The sequence below is a fragment of the Mus caroli genome, chromosome 10 (genome assembly GCF_900094665.2).
Source record: "Mus caroli chromosome 10, CAROLI_EIJ_v1.1, whole genome shotgun sequence".
NCBI classification, from domain to species: domain Eukaryota; kingdom Metazoa; phylum Chordata; class Mammalia; order Rodentia; family Muridae; genus Mus; species Mus caroli.
The window spans coordinates 108,908,566-108,926,934 of NC_034579.1; the positions used below are offsets into that span (position 1 = coordinate 108,908,566).

Below are 18,369 nucleotides of genomic sequence, written 5' to 3' on the forward strand. Positions count from 1 at the left end.
CCCAACACTATATGATGTCAGTGACTACTAACCCTACAAACTCACAGTTAGTATGGCAAGTGACAGTTATCCTTGGTCCTAATAGAATGAAGTTCCTCATCCTTGGTCTAACACATATGGCCTCTGGTCAAGTCACTGCCAAACATTTGCAAACACATCCTTGCTCCCCAGCAGTGGGTTAAAAGAATAGAAAGGCCCAGCAGCTAACATCGCCAGCCACATTGTGCTTCTTCAAGGACCAGCTGACTGCTGAGGCCAGGGCTGCTCAAGAGAACCATAATCCATTTGTGAACCAAGTATTGTCTAGGCCTTGCTCAAATGTAGATGGATGGTGTTTTTCACATAAGTGAATGTTCTGCTAAGATACTCCGATACTATGTTTCAAAACCTTTGGGCACATCCCCCCTTTTAAATGGAGATGCAAATTTTTATGTTCAATGATCCTTTAGCTTTTCAAAGTACTTTACAGGCATTTTGCTAGAAAATGTATATTCCTCTAGTTGAACAAAATACTTGTTCAATGTCTACTATATGCTGTGACACAAAAGTTAATAACAAAGCAGAGTTGCTGTGCAAGCTGCTCATCATTAACAACACAGGATGTTGAATGCTATGAGGGAACAAAAGAAGGAACATGGTGAGTCTACAGACAAGAATCCAGAGGCTGCTTCCCTGTGGGATTTTCTGGCCTGGAGCAGAGAAGCAACCCAGGCATTCTGTGGTTACAAGTTGAAGGGCATCTCAGTAGCGCCCACTATCCTCCTCTCCTGTGTTGCTTCCTCTGTTGCTTCCCCTCCACAGACCTACCTTGGCAGCCATCACTGCAGTCACTTCAGAGCTGCACTCATATCCTGGGGACTTCAGCTGGCTTATGACCAAGCAGATGGGCAGCTGCTTTAGGGTGGCCTTGTATTCTCAGACCTTTGAGTGTTCTCCTGGGGAAGAATCTATCCCCTAGACACCTCCCTCAGCTTATGTAATCCTGGAGAGGGCAGGTTTCATGCTTGCATCCTACACTACGGACAGTCTAGTAAAGAAACTGAAGTTGTAAGCAGAAAGAGTAGAGAGCAGCCTAATTGCTGCAAGCTGTAACAAAAATGATAATAACATAAAGTGTGAGGCATGATAGACACATAGAGGAAGAGCCGACAATTTAACCTCTGGCTTTGAATTTTTCTGGCAAGTAGTTTTTCTGCTCGTCTCTACTACACTGCTCTGTCCTGGCTTAGGCAAAATGAACTTCCAGTACCCTACATAATTTCTTTTATTGTTATCATTGCACATGTAAATATAAAATTGTGCATTCTAACAATGTTCAACTGTATCAATGTCTCTCTATTCTGTTGTCTCGAGCTTATCTAAAAGATGGTGTAAAACTTCTGAAGACTAGGGTGTAATGGTTCCCACCTGTGATCTCAGCACTGGGGAGGTGGGCCAGGATCATCAGGAGTCTAAGGTCATTGTTGCTATGCAGTGAGTTTGAAGCCAGTGTGAGCTACATGAGACTATATTCTTCAAAAACTAAAGTGAGGACAGGAGACCTCTAAGGAATTACATATGAATTTCATCAAGTAAAAGCCCCCCCCCCGTGTGTGTGTGTGTGTGTGTGTGTATGTGCACATGCGCATGCGCACGTGCACTTTGTGTTGCTAGAGAGAATTGCAAAAGGAAACTCTAAGAGATAAAAAAATGTTCAAAGTCCAAAATGTTTGCTTTTAATTGTTTTAGTTTTTGAACTGAGCTTTAGGGGAATATCCAAAGGCTAAACACACCTACACGCGCACACGCGTGCACACACACACACATACGCGCACACACACTGCTAAAAAATAATCAAACTTATCGTCCTTATCAACCTTCCCAGTGCTTAAATTCCAGACATATGCCACCATGCCAAAGTGTGTTAACGCTAAACTCCACAGGACCGATGGATCACGAGATGAGAAGATGCTTCAGTCATAGGCATATTAAATCTGTGCCTTTTGAAAATGGTCAAAAGAACATTTCAAACTGCTTTCTTTGGGGAGCACTTATTGAAGATCTTGCCTTCCTAGTCACAGATGGAGTCACTTAGCTTCCTTCCTCTCCGTTCATTCAGTTCCTGTCTGTAAGGTGGGAGGAGTTATTTATATATATGTGAACAGGGAGGAGGGAGGCCTCCACAGCTTGCCATCTAATTGCATGCAGAATTCTGGCACCTTTTGCTTGGCCCTTGGCTGCTTCCCCACATGGTGTCTGGTACTAGAAACATAAAATTATGAATAAACCAATAATTGGCCCAGTTTTCATAGTGCGGGACACATGTTTTTCATGAACGTTAAAATTCAGGGTTTTTTTTGTTTTTTGTTGTTTAATCTGAGAAAGAGTTAACCCTGGGTTCTGACATTACTTTCCACTTGTCTTCCTTTTGGCAGAGTGGGTGTATATTTCTGTCACAGAAAAGCATTACCTCCCTTTTTTTAATGTTCTGCAAACCTAACTCCTCTTTAAAAAATAAAATAAAATAAAAAGAATCCCTTGCTGTTTTTCCATGCCTTTGTATGGATTCCAACTGATAATTCTAGCTGGCTCATATTTTCAGTCATTTTCTGTGTTGTCTATTTTGGGGTTATGCTAAAAAGTCAGCTGTCAAATGTAGCCTTTCCTTGCTTTTCTTTCAGATCTTGGATGCCAATGGGCTTGTATACATTGGTGCTCAATAATATGTACATTTATAGTAACTTCCTAGAACTCTAGGATTGGTTCCCTCTATTTAAAATGGAAATCCTATACATTATCCACAGAAATCAGACATGTCAATATCTACTTTCTCACTCCTTTCTACTTTCCCACCTGGCATAGTGTCTAGACATGCTACCTCACTGCCAGCTTGAAGCATGTCAAACTTTTTTTTTTAAGATTTATTTATTTATTATATGTAAGTACACTGTAGCTGTCTCCAGACATAACAGAAGGGGGCATCAGATCCCTTTACAGATGGTTGTGAACCATCATGTGGCTGCTGGGATTTGAACTCAGGACCTTTAGAAGAGCAGTCAGTGCTCTTAGCCACTGAGCCATCTCTCCAGCCCCCATGTCAAACTTACTACTTTATCACATCAAGTTCTTAAAAGCAATGACCATTTTTAACATATTTTGCCTCTGTTTGAACAATATTGACAAATATGTCTCTTAAATATATTTCTTAAATATATTCCTCTCAGAATAAATATATTCTGACACCATCCTGAGTGGACAACAGCCTTGTAATTTTTCTATCCACAGACATTTACATTGGAAGTTTAAGTAGAGAAACATGTAACACTTGGAGGAACTGTGGGGACTTTATTTAGGACAACTGCATAGGTGTCAGAGCTACTGATAGATCAAGCTTAACCCTACGGACAACAAAATCTATCGGCAATAGCAGGGTGATGGCTTAGAAAGTGGCAAGACAAGGTATCAAGAGTGGTTGTCTGTTGGAAGAAGCAAGCTGATGGAAGCTCATGATGCTCTTGAGCATCTCTTACTTCACAGCCTCTACATTTTTAGTTCAGGGCTCCACAGTTTTTTCCATTCCATGTCTTAACTGTACCTCTCATTCTCCAGCTGCCTTTTCTTTAAGTCTTCTAAATAGCATGCATAGAACTAAATAAATGCACACACACACACACAAAATGATGACAGTGTTTGCATCATACAAGATGCTTGGATTCTTTAACTGTACTCTCAGGCAAGGTAGAACAAATTTAAGATTGAAGTGACACTTTTTAACAATTGATGTTTCCCGGCAACCCCTCAAATCACAGCACATTGGCATGCTTGTGCTAATTTGATTCAACTGGTGATCTTAAACACAATCTTAAAAATAGGTAAAAGGAGACTGAGAGCGCAGTTGTTTTAAAAGTGCACACTGCTCAAGAGGACACTAGTTCTGTTCCCATGTGTATGTCAGGCAGCTCAGTCACTTGTAGCTCCAGCTCCTGGTAAATCTAAGGACTTTGGCGTCCTCTGGTAATTGTACTTGTGTGCATATATTCATACATAGACACATAATTAAATTTTAAATGTGTGTGTGTGCATGTGCATGTGTGTAATTTGATTGATATGGTCAATGTCATTACCTGCAACCTCCTTGAAATTATGATTCATGCTTCTTCATTGTAAGTGGTCCAGTACAGGTATACCTTGCCAAATATCTATTTGTAGAATCAAGTCAAATTTTAATCTTAAATAAGTACCCTTTCTCATTAAAAAGTAGAGAAAAAAACCGCCCTAAAACTGTTTGTTCAGGCATAATCCCAGCACTCAATGTCAGAACTTGGGAGTTTGAGGTCACACTGGGCTAGAGAGTGAGATAATTGCCTTTTTAAAAAATTGTTTGACTTACCATGATTTATAGTAGCACTGACTAATGAGCCAGAGCTATAATTTCCTTTACTTTTTCTCAAAGGAAATCTGTGTGGGCTGAATGTATGTGCTGTATGCACACACATGTACTTGGGTGTGTGCCTATGTTCATGGCTGGAAGAGAGAGAAGGATGACTAGTTTCCTCTATTACTCTCAGTCTTACCCTTGAAGTAAAATCTCTCACTGAACTTGCTCAAGTAGGTTTCAGTTAACAAGCCCCAAAATTTTGCCCCCACAGTGCTAGGATAGCAGATCCACACCTGGGTTTTTACCTGGCTCCTTGAATTTAAGTCTTCATGCCTGCTCAAGACATGCTTTTATATCCTCTGTGCCAGCTCCCAAGCCACTAGTAATTATTTTAAGATGAACTCCTTCAATTTTATTCAACATCTGTTACTCCAAAGGTGATTTTGTATAGACTCTTGATAAAATATTCCATAATATGAAATTAAAGCCAAGAACCAACAATTACTTTTAAATCACTTTAAAATATAAATTCCTAAACTTTAAATCTTATTAACCTCCATTCTTCACAATGCTCTTCCAAATTATCAATTTTAATCTTTTTTTCTAATAACTGGTTTTCAGATAGCTTTAAAATTTCTTAAAAACATGAGAGTATCTAATTTGGCTTTTATTGATATTCAGCGATGGCCCTTTTACTCCCACCCTCCTCCACACACCTTTCTCTCCCTCTCCTGCTTCTTCTTCATCTGTTTTTTGACAAATTGGGGTGTGTGTGTGTGTGTGTTCCTCATACCTCCCAACACAAACTTACATCCTGGTCAGAGAGAAAGGTGTATGTATCATTAAGTCCAGAGAACTATAAATAGATCCAAGTAACTAGAGTGATACAGTAAGATACACACTTGTGGGTATCAAATGCTGCTGACAAATGTATTTCCTGAAATAAATACTTTCTTAGGGGATATAGCACTGTATGAAAAACTACCTGCTGTTTCTTGAAATAAACATTTTCTTTGCATTTTCTCAGCCTACTAAACATTACTATGTACCAAAACATAAAAGAGAGTAGTCTGCAATGATTCTTTTATTCTCATTCAAAAGAATTTATTTTTGCTTAAAGAACATAGACTGTAAATAAAGCTTTACAACACTTCTCCGCAGCCCAGGGTTGGTAAGAAAGTGTTCATAGACATTACAGGTATCAGGCTTTTCCTAATCTTTTCCAATGGGATTAAGAGAGAGACTTACAATAATAAGGCTAACACCTATGCTGCAACTGCTAATTAATGAACAAAAATCAGTTATATGCAAGTAAAGAACAAAGAAAAAAAAATCCCTGATCAGGAAAGTAGCCTTTACCTTGACAGAATCTAGTATTGATTCTTTGTTTTGCAGCAGATCTATATAAACCAGTGTGTCCTGGAAGCTGCTATGTAACCCAGGCTGGTCTTGAATTTATGAATCATTCTGCCTAATTTTCTCAAGTGCTGAGATTAGAGATATGGGCTGCCACACCTAGAAAATTGGCTTTTTTCTATGTTGTAGCAAATACTTGAACAGTTTAAACATATGCAAACTAGTCATAGGTCCTTATAAGCTAGACTGTCGCCCTTTCTTAAGTACAGCTATCTAATATGATAAAATCATAACAGAGAAGCTATTCATTGGGTTCTCAAATTAACCAAGAGAAGCCAAGCCCCATGATCAATTGGGACCCTTAAACTATCACATTTTTTATACTGCCTTTTCTACACTACTTTGTTCTTGAAACACTACAATCAGTGAAATGTTCAAAGAAACAAAAACAATTCAAGATAAGGTAACTAGAGGAAAACACAGTTTCACCAAGTCTACAGTCTAGTTGATGGATTTTTTTGTCTTACTTCTTCAAAAAACACTTCAGTTGTTCCTGTAGAAAAAGGATCTGTTCATACTTCTGCTTCTCCTGTAACTTGAGCTGTTCCAGCACAGACTGGAAATGACTCTTGAGGGTCAGGTTTTCCAATTTTCTGAGGAGATCTTTCTGTCTCTGTGCTTTGGCCTGGATCTCTTGGAGTTTTCTCTCCTTGGAATGAATCAGCTTCTGAATTCCAAGAATTACTGAACTGCTACTTTCATTAGCTTCACACAAGCTAAACTCAATAAACTTGGCTTGTAGCTCTCTTTCCAGGTCTTCTTCAGAATCATCTTCCTCTTCTTCCTCTTCCTCCTCTTCATCCTCCTCATCCTCATCCTCTTCTTCCTTCTCCTCTTTTTCTTCCTCCTCCTCCTCATCTTTATTCTCTGGATCATCTTTGCCACTGCTGGAATCACTGAATGTGCTCTGAGGTATAGCACATGCTGATGAGGTATGATCACCTGCTTCAGGGGGCAACGGGACGTGTGAAGTGCAGGTTTGACTTGGTACTGCCTTGGTTTCATCATCAACAATGACTTCCCATCGACTGCTGATGGCTTCAGCATCTGAGCGCAGCAGCCTCTTCACTTCCTTTTCCACATCTTTGGAATCAATGTAGGCCCTACAGCTTTCTTCACCTTGCTTCATATCGGCGGGCTTTTTTGTTGGTTTGCGAAACCGTTTCTTTCTGACGTTCTTAAGTGGTGGAGTAATGCCGTGCTTCCAGATATATTTTCCCTCTGCTTCCTTTTTGTTTCCCACTACAGTAGCACCAGCAGAGGTAGCTGGCTCTTCTGGGGAAGCGTGGGGATCACCATCGGCGCTGCACAATAGCATCTGGGACACATCGGCTGTTTTATAAAAGGTTTTCCCATCGTGCGTTTTCAGGCTTCCAATAACACAAGGCAAATCCACAAGTTTGGCAGACAGTGAAACGCCATCTACCTGAACGACGGCACGCCGTGAATCTGGAGACAAGTCGATTTTTAGTTTCTCTCTCATGGCGGCATTTCCAGAACGGATGATCTTCCTGACCACCGAAGCCTGTTCTGGGGGCAGCCGCAGTATGAACTGGTTCTCGAGTTCGTGAGGCGGTTCATCTCGGCTTTTGCTCATCTTGCCTCTTGGGCTTATCCGCGCCAGAGCTGAGGTGAGGCCGTGTGGCCTGGGATCGACCTTCCTTTCCTGTGTCCTTGGGGGGGACAAAGGCTGGGCCCCACGGGGCTCTGAGGGCTGCGGTGAGGCCGAGGCGCTTTAGAGTTCAAGTCTGCCCTGCCCAGGAGGCTCAGTCAGCGCGCTGGCCCCTGGCACCTCTTTCCTGTGTCCCTGGCCACCAGGTAGGCAGCTGGTCTCTAATGGCTTCCCCACACCTCGGCAGGCTTCGGTGGCCTCCTGGGGCCTCCGCTGGTCACCGCAGGTCCTCTGCACGCCACCTCGGGCCTTGCAGCCTCCTCGAGCCTCTGTTTGCCTCTACACCTCCTCGGGCCTCCCTAGTCCTCCACAGTCCTCCGCGGGCCTCGCGGCCGCCCTGGACCTCAGGACGCCACCTCAGGCCTCGCGGCCTCCACGTACCTCTATGTAATCCTCCACAGTTCTCTACGCGCCTCCCTGGTCCTCCTCCGTTGTTCCTAGTCCTCCTCGGTCGTCCCTAGTCCTCCTCGGTCGTTCCTGGTCCTCCTCGGTCCTCCCAAGGCCAGCACAGGCGTCTGGCAGCCACTTAACGGCCAGCGGCAAGCCTCGAGGCAGCAGACGCGCTTCTGCGCATGGACCGGAACTCACTTTGAAAAGGACCACAGGCTCCGAGCAGGCACTTCCGGTCATAGACTTCCGGGAGGAAAGCCGAAGCATCTAAAGCCCGCTCTGTTTCCACCAAGCGGGATCTTCGGCTGCCGGGTTGCTCCAGTGTTCTTTGTGTGGATTTCTTGTTTTGTTATTGGGTTTTTGGTTTTGTTTGTTTATTTATTTTTATTTGTTTATTTAGTTAGTTAGTTTGGTTTTTCGAGACAGGGTTTCTCTGTGTAGCTCTGGCTGTCCTGGAACTCACCTTGTAGACCAGGCTGGCCTCAAACTCAGAGATCCGCCTGCCTCTGCCTCCTGAGTGCTGGGATTAAAGGCATTTTTTTGTCACTTTATACAACAAACGCTGTGATGTATTTGATTGCCCCATGAGCTGTTAGCTTGTCCGTTGGCTGGGACTGCCCGCTGACTATCGGAATCTTCACTAAGCCCCCTCCTGAGCTAGCTAGCTAGTTATTATTCATTCATTCATTCATTCATTCATTCATTCAAAGACTTTTAGACAAGGGCAGGAAGCTATATGGGCTCAGTGCTAGGTAGAGATGTCCCAATCTAAACAGTATCCAATTATTCCAAAGGCCACAAATATGGGGAGGGGAGTAGGGATCTTTCTTAAACAACTACTTCATCGTGGTGTTAGTCGTAAATGCCAACCTAAAAAAAAAAATTCATATTGGGAGCTATTAGCTGGAAACTATAGGAATGGCACAATGACTCTTTACCCCTAAACAGCCTAGTGATAGATCACAGAAGCCAGAATACAGAATTCTCTTTTCATCATCAAAGAACACCTACTTACTTCTGGAAAATAAAAATATTTTACCTCTGGTAAATACTATTTCCCAACCTATAACCTCTAATTGTTTCTATGCAGGCCTTTATAGAGAAAAAGAACTGAGGGAGATCTAGTGAGAGCATGAGTCTATAATCCAGTGGGGTTTATTATTGTTGTTTTCCTTGGAGAACGAGGACAACCTACAAATAACATGGCTTTTTATTTCACTTTTTATATATCTCGACTTTTAAATTTTTTACCTTTTTAAGGACAAGTACCTGTTACAAATGCTGACATGCTTCACAAATGCATTAAATATGTGCCGCTGCTAAGTGGATTTTTGAATAGCCTTAGTTTCTCTCCTTCCATTATCTTGAAGTAAAAAGCAGTACGGCAGTCATTTATTTTGTTCACTCATCCACGTAGCAGTGGATAATGTTTTTGAGTTATTTTGAAGGCTGACTATAGCACTGTTCTTGGTGAGCTGCTCTGAATAAACTGTGATCATTGATCAGTACTTAGCTATGAGTTCTATAAAGCACACACAAAAAAAAAAATCAAGAAGCTGAGGTTAATACAATAGAACATCTGTAATCTGTAATTTAAAAAAAACTCAATTTTATTATTTAGTTGGTATAACTCAAGCATCACAACTGGGAAGATGAAAATAAATTATTTTGAAGGGAAATGGAGAGAAGAGAGGATCTAATAGTCCGAATTAGCCTCAAAAGAAACACGTGGTAGCTGAGGATAATCTCTCAAGTGCTGAGATTCCAAGTGTGCCCTACCACATATAATCCCATCATTTGCTAAGCATTATTGAAATGGAAATTACTCTGATAATTCCAAAGCTTTTGGTTATATAGTCAGATTTTTTAAAGTATTTTATTCTCTAATACTGTGATGATATATATAAAATGCACACATACACACACACTAATGCACGCACACACACATTATTCCAACAGAAAGCTGAGGCAACTGTAATAATGTAATCAAAGGAAGGGGCCAAGGTCCAACCCCCATCAAGCAGCAGAACCTGGTAACTTTGGTCACTTGGTTCTATCTTCAAAATCAAGGATATAAACAAAGGAGTTGTGGAATCTCCCTCTGTGACTAAGGAAAGCAGCTGAAGTCAGGCATGTGTCAGGGGGTTCCTACATGGAGGTCCACAGAGGTTATTGTGTGAATCTGTGAAGGTCAGAACTGGATTGTGTTGGAGACCTCAAGATTTTAGAGATCCCAGAACTGTGGGATGCCTGCCAAGGAAAGCTGCAGACAGGGAGTAGAAGCAGTCCAAGAAAGAGAAGTCTAAAGGTCACATTTACATCAAACATGGTGATGTAGAACATGGTGATTGGAATTTGTCCTACTGCTTTTCAATCTGGCCCAGTATTTCCTTATATGGCCCCCATCTTGCCATTTCAGAATGGCAATATGTATTCTTTACCATTGTATGTTGGAAGTATGTGACCTGCATTTTGATTTTGCTCCAGCACCTACCTACTTGCCACCATGCTTCCTGCCAGAACTACAGTGAACTAAATCCTCTAAAACTGTAAGCCTGCCCCCAGTTAAATGCTTTCTCTCATATAAGAGTTGTCTTGGCCACCGTGTCTCTTCTCAGCAACAGAATAGTGACTAAGATACATAGCTTTATGTAACAAATAACATATTAATATTGTATGCAGATGTAAAATTTACTCAAAAAGAAAATTCTACAACACCAAATGAGAATAGAAATATATAACATTTCTACTGATCTTTCTTTACTTTAGTGAATCATGTTGCGTGTTCACTGCCATTCTGTCCTCAATCCAATTCTTGCCTTTGAGATGGAAGTATTTGATGCTTTATTATCTATTGTTTTCTGGTGCTGACTACTATAGTAATAGAGCTGTTTAAATTTCATTTTTTCCAAAGAATGCTATTTTCTTATTTGCATATACATCTTAGTAGAGGTCATTTTCTTGGTACTTACTCACTTCATGTTTGTTTATAAATATTTGTCTGCCACTGCATGATAGTAAGTTTTATCGTTTGTAATAAAACTGTAGATAAGAAGCTTCAGGAAACATTCGTGCTAGAGATAAAGTGTGTTGAGTTAAAAAGTGACTAAGTGGAAAACTATTTTTACCACAGGCAATACCACCCACCCAGTCCGCCTTGAGAGGAGGATTTCACACGGTAAAAAAAAAATAGAGATAATTCAGGAAAGAGCATCCTTCTAAATTAGTTGTAATTTCACGTTCAATGCAATGTGATAAAGAAACAGGGATGAGCCAGCTAAAATCTATGTATGCATCTGTCAAGCAGTTATAAAACTGCCTCAGCGATAGCACATAGAAAATAGCCACATTATTCACCGCGTGAAGGCAAAGCTTGTGCACTTTTGCTGATATTTCAAACAAATGTTGGTAGTTTAATGAATAGGTGATGTATTTTTCTTTTTGAGAGAGAGAGAGAGAGAGAGAGAGAGAGAGAGATGAATACTCAAGTGTATGCATGCAGATGCCAGAGGAAAAATTAGGGTGTCTTCCTCTATCACTTTCTGCCTTGTTTTTCCTGTTTACATTTGTTTATTTAATGTGTGTGTGTATATATGTGTGTGTGTGTGTGTGAGTGTGTGCACATACATGTGTATGCCTGAGTGTGCCATGAATGCATACAGAAGTCAGAAGATACCTTATGGAACTTGGTTTGCTCTTTCTACTATATAGATAGATAGATAGATATTTAATTTTGGGACTATAATTGCATTATTTCCATTTCCCTGTTTCTTTTCTCCCTCAAACCCCACCATGTGCCACTGTGCTTGTTCTCTTTCAAATTCATGCTATCTCTCTTTTTACATTGTTGTTGTTGTGTGTTCCTTAACATATAAATGCAACCTGTTCTGTCCATATAATGTTGCTTGGATATATGTGCTTTCAGAGCTGACCATTTGGTATTAGATGACCAGTTGGTATGCTCCTCTCTGGGGAAGACTATTTGTCCCAGGCTTGGAATGCCTTAGTTACCTGTAGTTAGTGGTTGAGGGTTAAGATCTCATGAGCTTTTCTCTTCTGATATTAGCATGTCTATTGGTATCACCCTTGTTCAGTCATGCTTAGGCAGACATGTTGGTGAGACTTCTTGAGTGTAGTTTCTGACATTTCTGGGAGACACAATCTCACACAATAACCCTAATGATACAGAAGTGGCAGACATAACTTGGTGGTAACCAACAACTCTCTGGTTGGACTTAGCCTGCCCAACAAGAGGGAAAGCATACCTGATACCAAAAATTTAGTCAACCACCCAGGACTAGTAGAGTCATGAATCTTGGAAGAGAACAGATTACTGCCACTTTACTAACCAGTCTTAATCCTTGTACCAACAAGCAAGTGTAGTTCTCACCCCTCATCAAGGGAACTTCTCTTTGCAACAAAAAGTGACCATTACAGAAAACCACAGCCAATCAAAAGCAGAATTGTGAAGTCCAATCCCAACTGATACATCTGCAACAAAATTCCTGCATCAACAACACAGAGATCACTGCAGAAGAGGGGGAAGAAAGAGTGCAAGAGCCAGGGGAAGAAAGAGTTCCCCCTGAGATTGTGTTGCCTTATTTTGGGGGACAGACTCTTTCAAGACCTGGAAGCTCTAGGTTTTTGGTGAGGCTGGGTAACCAATAAGTTCCTAAGATCTCCTTGTCTTTGCCCCTGACCCCTAAAGCTAGGATTTGCATGAATATTCAGCCACGCCTAGCTTTTTACATAGATGCAGGGGATTTGAACTCAGGTCTTTGTGTTTACAGATGAAGTGCTCTTAGCCACTGTGCCATATCCCCAGTGGATGAGTTTTTAAGTACTTTTAATATTTTATTCTTTGATAATTTCATACATAGAAACAATGTATTTTGATCATTCTTACCCTACACCCCCCACATTATCTGTACTCCTCTGTAGTACCCTTCAAACTTCAATATATAAAGCCATAATACATACAGACACAGACGCAGACACACACACAGACACACACACAGACACACACACAGACACACACACAGACACACACACAGACACACACACAGACAAACCCTAACAGCCACCAACTGTCAATAACTCCTCCTTGATGGGTAAAGACTTCTGTGCCTCTCCCCATACATGTTTGAATGTTGACTGCCTGGATCTTGTTTAAACAACTACAGTTCTGAAGAGCCAAATAACCATACTTCCTGCTTCCATGAAAATAATTTCAATTGGAATTAAACCTGAACATTTAACACATTTGGTTATTCACATTTAATAGACCATTTATTCTACTAAAAATTCTAAGTTCCCTTTAGAGTCTCACTTTTCATGATGCCCAACCTCAAGGAGTTCCAGATGTGTACTTACCTCATACTCCTTGTGGAGACAGAAGACTGAATTCTAAGTTTTAGGCACATTTTGTATATGAAATTCTACACAGTAGTATTACTCATATTTCTTCTATAAGTTTCTTGCATTGGATTTCTTGAATATTTGGGTGTACAGTTTTCATCTCAGACATTTCAGCGTGTTCTTTTTTGAGACAGCACCTTGAGTATCCCAGGCTGGCCTTCAATCCACCATGTAGCAGAGGCCCATTTTAAACTCCTGATTTTCATGTCTCTGCTTCTCCAATGCTAGAATTTCAGACATTTACCAAGCCCAGTTTATGTGATAGTGGCATGGAATTTAGGAATTTCTGCACGTATTCTCTAGCCAAAAATTTGGGAGTTTTGACCCATTGGTTCTTTAAATGTTTTTGTGCCTTCGACTTCAAACATTGCAAGTTACTAGACTGTCTGCAGTAATTCTACATCTAGCTAAGTTCCTGTTCATCCTTTCTTAAGACATTTTCCACTGCGTGTTTTTCATTGTTCATTCTATCACCTCTTAAATCTTACTCATCTACTCTTCTGAAATGTTTAATCTACTGTTAACCTCACCAACTATTTTTAACCCAGGCACTGTATTTTTTACCTGAAGAAGCAATACCTGGGTCATTTTAAGTATCTTCTATTTCTCTTTACAATGTTCTTGCTTTCATTTCCTTTAAACTGGACAAATATAAGTGTGATAATTGTTTCAACACTCTTGTCCACTAATTTAATCATGTCATTTCTGTATCTTTTTGACAACTCTTCCCACTTATAGAATATATAGTGGTTTCCTGATTCTTGAAGACCTTACAAATATTATTGGACTTCTAACATTGAGAATTTTACCACATTTGGTTTGGGTTATGTGTTAGTTGGGTTTCATTGTTGTGAAGAGACACCATGACCAAAGCAACTCTTATAAAGGACAACATTTAATTGGGGCTACCTTACAGGTTCAGAAGTTAAGTCCATTATATTCATAGCAAGAAGAATGGTAGTATCCAGGTGGGCATGGTGCTGGAGATGCTGAGAGTTCTAGACATCTTGTTCTGAAGGCAAACGGGAAGACTGGTTCCCATAAGACTGGTTAAGAGGAAGGTCTAAAAGCCCACCCCCATAGTGACATACTTCCTCCAACAAGGCCACACCTACTCCAACAAGACCACACCTCCTGATAGTGCCACTCCCTAGGTCAAGCATATTCAAACCACCACAGGTTATTTTTTTATTCTTTTACATATTTTGAATTGTCTCAAATTTCATTAATTCCCCCATATAGCTAAGTTATTTAAAACCAGTTTAGCTCTTCAGGGGCTCTCATTTTTCTTTGTTGGGAGAACCAGACCAGAGTTCATTTTTAAGCCAGGGAACTAGACGGAAATCAGTCAACAGGGGAAGCATCATTAGATATAGGTAAGTAGGGCACAGGTAAAATGAGAGTAGAAAGGGTAATGCTGAAGGCACAAAGGGTTAAACAGTGAATGGGGTATGGAGAGGAAGGAGTGGGAAAGGGAAGTTTAAACCAACAAGTGGAGAATAAAAAGGCCATTCAAAGCTACCATGCTGTAACAATAAAAAACAATACATCAGAGTTTGAAGGGAGATTCCCTGCATGGCTAGGATCATGCTGTTCCTACTAGCAATGAGATACAGAACAGAACAGAACAGAACAGAACAGAACAGAACAGAACAGAACAGAACAGAACAGAACAAACATCCCACTGTTATATATGGAATACCTCCATAGAAGTTGCCTATCATGAAGGTACCAAAGGTTCCCAAAATACTGTTTTTCTTTCCATTTGGTTGTCTACCAGTGCTAATGACAAGACACTGTTACTAAAGATTCCACACACTTTGGTTGCAAGATATTGAGAAATCTGTCTGGAACTGGGCTGGAATCTTCCTCCCTGCTCAGCACCTTTAGCATGAGAGAAGGTGCTGTGTAGGTTGCTGGAAAAGGAAGCATATCAATGGTTTGACCAAGCTGGCAACTTCATAAACCACAACACCAACTGCCAAGAAAGCTATGTCCACATGTGCAACTGTAGCATGACTGTTTGGGGGAATAACTAAACCGTGCTCAGGTTAGATGTGAGGCCAACTGGACATGAGGTTACACATGCCTGGGACTGGAGACCCAGTGAAAAACCCATGCCCAGGTCATTCATGAGCCTTAGGAGAGAAGAGATAACAGATGTGTAGCTAAATAAACACATTGTCAAACTGACTTCAAAATACCTATATATGTATATCTGGACAAATACTACTTGCAACTCTAATCAGAGGATCCCCATTTTGCAGTGAATGGTAGTAGACACAGAGACGTTAGCAGCCTAAGATACTGAGAGTAAGGAACCATTGAGAGTTTAGCCATAGGCAAGACATTTACACTATCACCTTGAAGGATCAGAGAGCAATTCAGAAGAGGGAAGAAAAAGAATAAAAGGTCTTGAAGATAGGAAAAAACATGTGAGATGCCCTCTAGATGCAACATAACAGTTGTAATCATGAAACCTCAGAAGCTTCAGTTACTTACATTGGGGCCTCCAGAATCTAGGCCTTGTCAGCCTTTAGTTATGGATGATGAAGGGATTCAGTGTGCTTTACTGTTATTGCTGAACTATTGGGTACTGACAGTCTCTGAGAGACTCACAACATAGTCTTCAGTTGTCTACACATTGATGATCTCACACAGCTTCGATGGATAGTTTCAATCCTGCAGTCACAAAGACGTCCCTGGTCAAAGACAGTGGGTCATGAACAAACCAAAATTCAGAATATATAGCATTTGAGGAACATATTTTTAGAAAAGAAAGGTGGGCATGGGAGGAAAGGTGATAGGAGAGGGGATAAGAGGAATAGAAATTCTAAATCTTTCTTCTCTCCCTTTCTCTCTCTCTCTCTCTCTCTCTCTCTCTCTCTCTCTCTCTCACACACACACACACACACACACTCTCTCTCACACACACACACTCACACAAAAGGAAATGCATTTTGTCTTTCAGAAGGTTTTGCCAATTTAGTAGTCCAATTCAATCTAACATTTTTATACATTGAATATCAACAGTTTGAATGAAATTTGTCGAATGTCATTATTCATGAGCAAGATGGTGAACCTATGGGTTGAGGGATGAAAATACATAGTTGACACTGCACATATTTTAAAAGTCAAGCTATACTATGTGGCAAAAGAGGTCTTAGAGTCTGCCGTGGTTTCCAGCCTTGAGATTTTTACAAATCTAACTTGTAACACATTGTACCAAAGAATGTTCTAAAATTGTTTCCCTAAGATTCTAAAACCTACAATTAATTTTAAACCCATATATTGATTTGAGGAAGGAAAAAGAATAGCTAAATTTGGAGTCTGTAAAGATGGCTTAGTTGGTAAGGTGCCCACTGACACAAGCATAAGAGCCTAAAGATAGCCAATACCCACGTGAAAGCCAGGCACTGCAGTTGAATATCTTTAATCACAGCACGAGGGAACAGAGATGGGTGAATCTAAGCACTCTAACCAAACGAATGAGCCTTGAACTTGGTGACATACTCTGTCTCAAAGGCTATGGTGGAAACCCAAGGACAACCTCTGCCATTCAGGTGTAAGAACATCTACACAGACATATGTACACACCTTCATGAACACACAAAACCAAAACATACACACACACACACACAGAGGCTCATGCACAAACATTAAATCACCACACAATTAAACTCTGGGTTGATTTCACAGCTCCAGAAAGCAGAAGATACAATTTCCCCATTGTTAAGTCTACTCCATGGAGATTATAATGAGTCTGTGGCTAGTAAAAATGAAGATATATCTGCAGTAATAATGTAAACATCAAAAACTAATTTTATTCCATGTGCAGAACACTGTTAGGAAGAACATGGGTTTTTTTTTTTATTTAAGCCTGAAATGATATCCTCGTGATAGATCAACGTATTGACCTCCTTCTCAAGCCACCAGCTGAGTTTGGAGTGAGAAAAGAAAGCTTATTTGCTTCTTGTCATTAATAGTTAATTGTTATTGCAGCCTCTCAGATGGGAGATGCAAGGTAGGGAAACTATATCCATCTTTTGTAAAAGTGCTGCAGCGTTATTAGAGGCAATCACATGGCAGAAAATAAATGTCTTCCTTGTGGGAATAAAGGGAGTTGGCACATAGATTTTTCTTTCTCCCCTCAAGCACTTTATAAGTAGTCCACACGGGACAATAAAACAGTGTTAATGCTTTGCGAAGGCCCCTGTGTGCTGGAATGTTGTGCACTTGTGTGCCCCAGAATCAGGCCTTTCAGAGTGTGGCACAGGTGTCCATTATCATTTCACACACTACTGGGCTGTGACTTTCATCCACTCCATTGTTGATGGTTCATGTGCAGGGTTTTAGAACATTATTTTCCATTACTGTGTACTGGCTCCTAATCTAACCACCTCTGAGATTTTGTGGCTTCCCTAAGTAAGGGGAAAGAACAGAAGACATTTGACCAGTAAAGCTTAACTCATGGGGAGAAAATCAAAAATGTAACCACCTTAGAACACAGAAGAAAGATGACATTGGCAACACCCATTGAAGAATACAACTGCTAATATTCCAGATGTGTAGACATCTGGAATCTGGTACGACATCTTAAACAAATAAGCTGCTATAAATAACAGTCAATGTTAAATAAAACCATTGATGTTTTGGACTATTTGGAATCATGAGATCCGTACAGGGCATCAGAGGATGTTGTAGCAGTAAGGTCACTTCTGTGTCCTCTGCTTACACTTGTGACCTTGAACGTGCCACTGAAGGAAGAGCATAATATTATTACTCAGTGACCTAGTACATGCAAAGAACTTAGAAAATTCTAATAATGATATTAGTAACCATAAATATATGCTTATAGACTTGTACACACTTTACACACACACACACACACAAAATATAGGTATATATATATTGGTATATATATATATGCACACACATATATATATTGCTTTGAGTGTCTGTGAAAATTTTTGAACATGTCTAAAATAGAGGTGCCCAAGACACCTGCTATGTTGGAACACATGAGCATCTACATAGACAAATGTAAGCACAAATCAATCTGTACTAAAGCTGGCATTCATTAGAGACATTTTCCAATTGCTATAGCATTGAATTT

General features: G+C 40.4%; 2 protein-coding genes across 2 annotated transcripts in view; one reads left to right on the forward strand and one right to left on the reverse strand.

Annotated features, from left to right (window-relative positions):
• The window catches only part of Ptprr (protein tyrosine phosphatase receptor type R), a 247,876-nt gene that overhangs the window by 90,536 nt on the left and 138,971 nt on the right, over positions 1–18,369 (forward strand). The gene's annotated exons all lie outside the window — the stretch shown is intronic.
• Positions 5,430–7,976, reverse strand: LOC110303205 (transcription initiation factor TFIID subunit 7-like). Its single transcript, XM_021174216.1, has one exon. It carries the CDS (start codon positions 7,368–7,370, stop codon positions 6,237–6,239), a length of 1,134 nt encoding a protein of 377 aa, XP_021029875.1. The 5' UTR covers positions 7,371–7,976; the 3' UTR covers positions 5,430–6,236.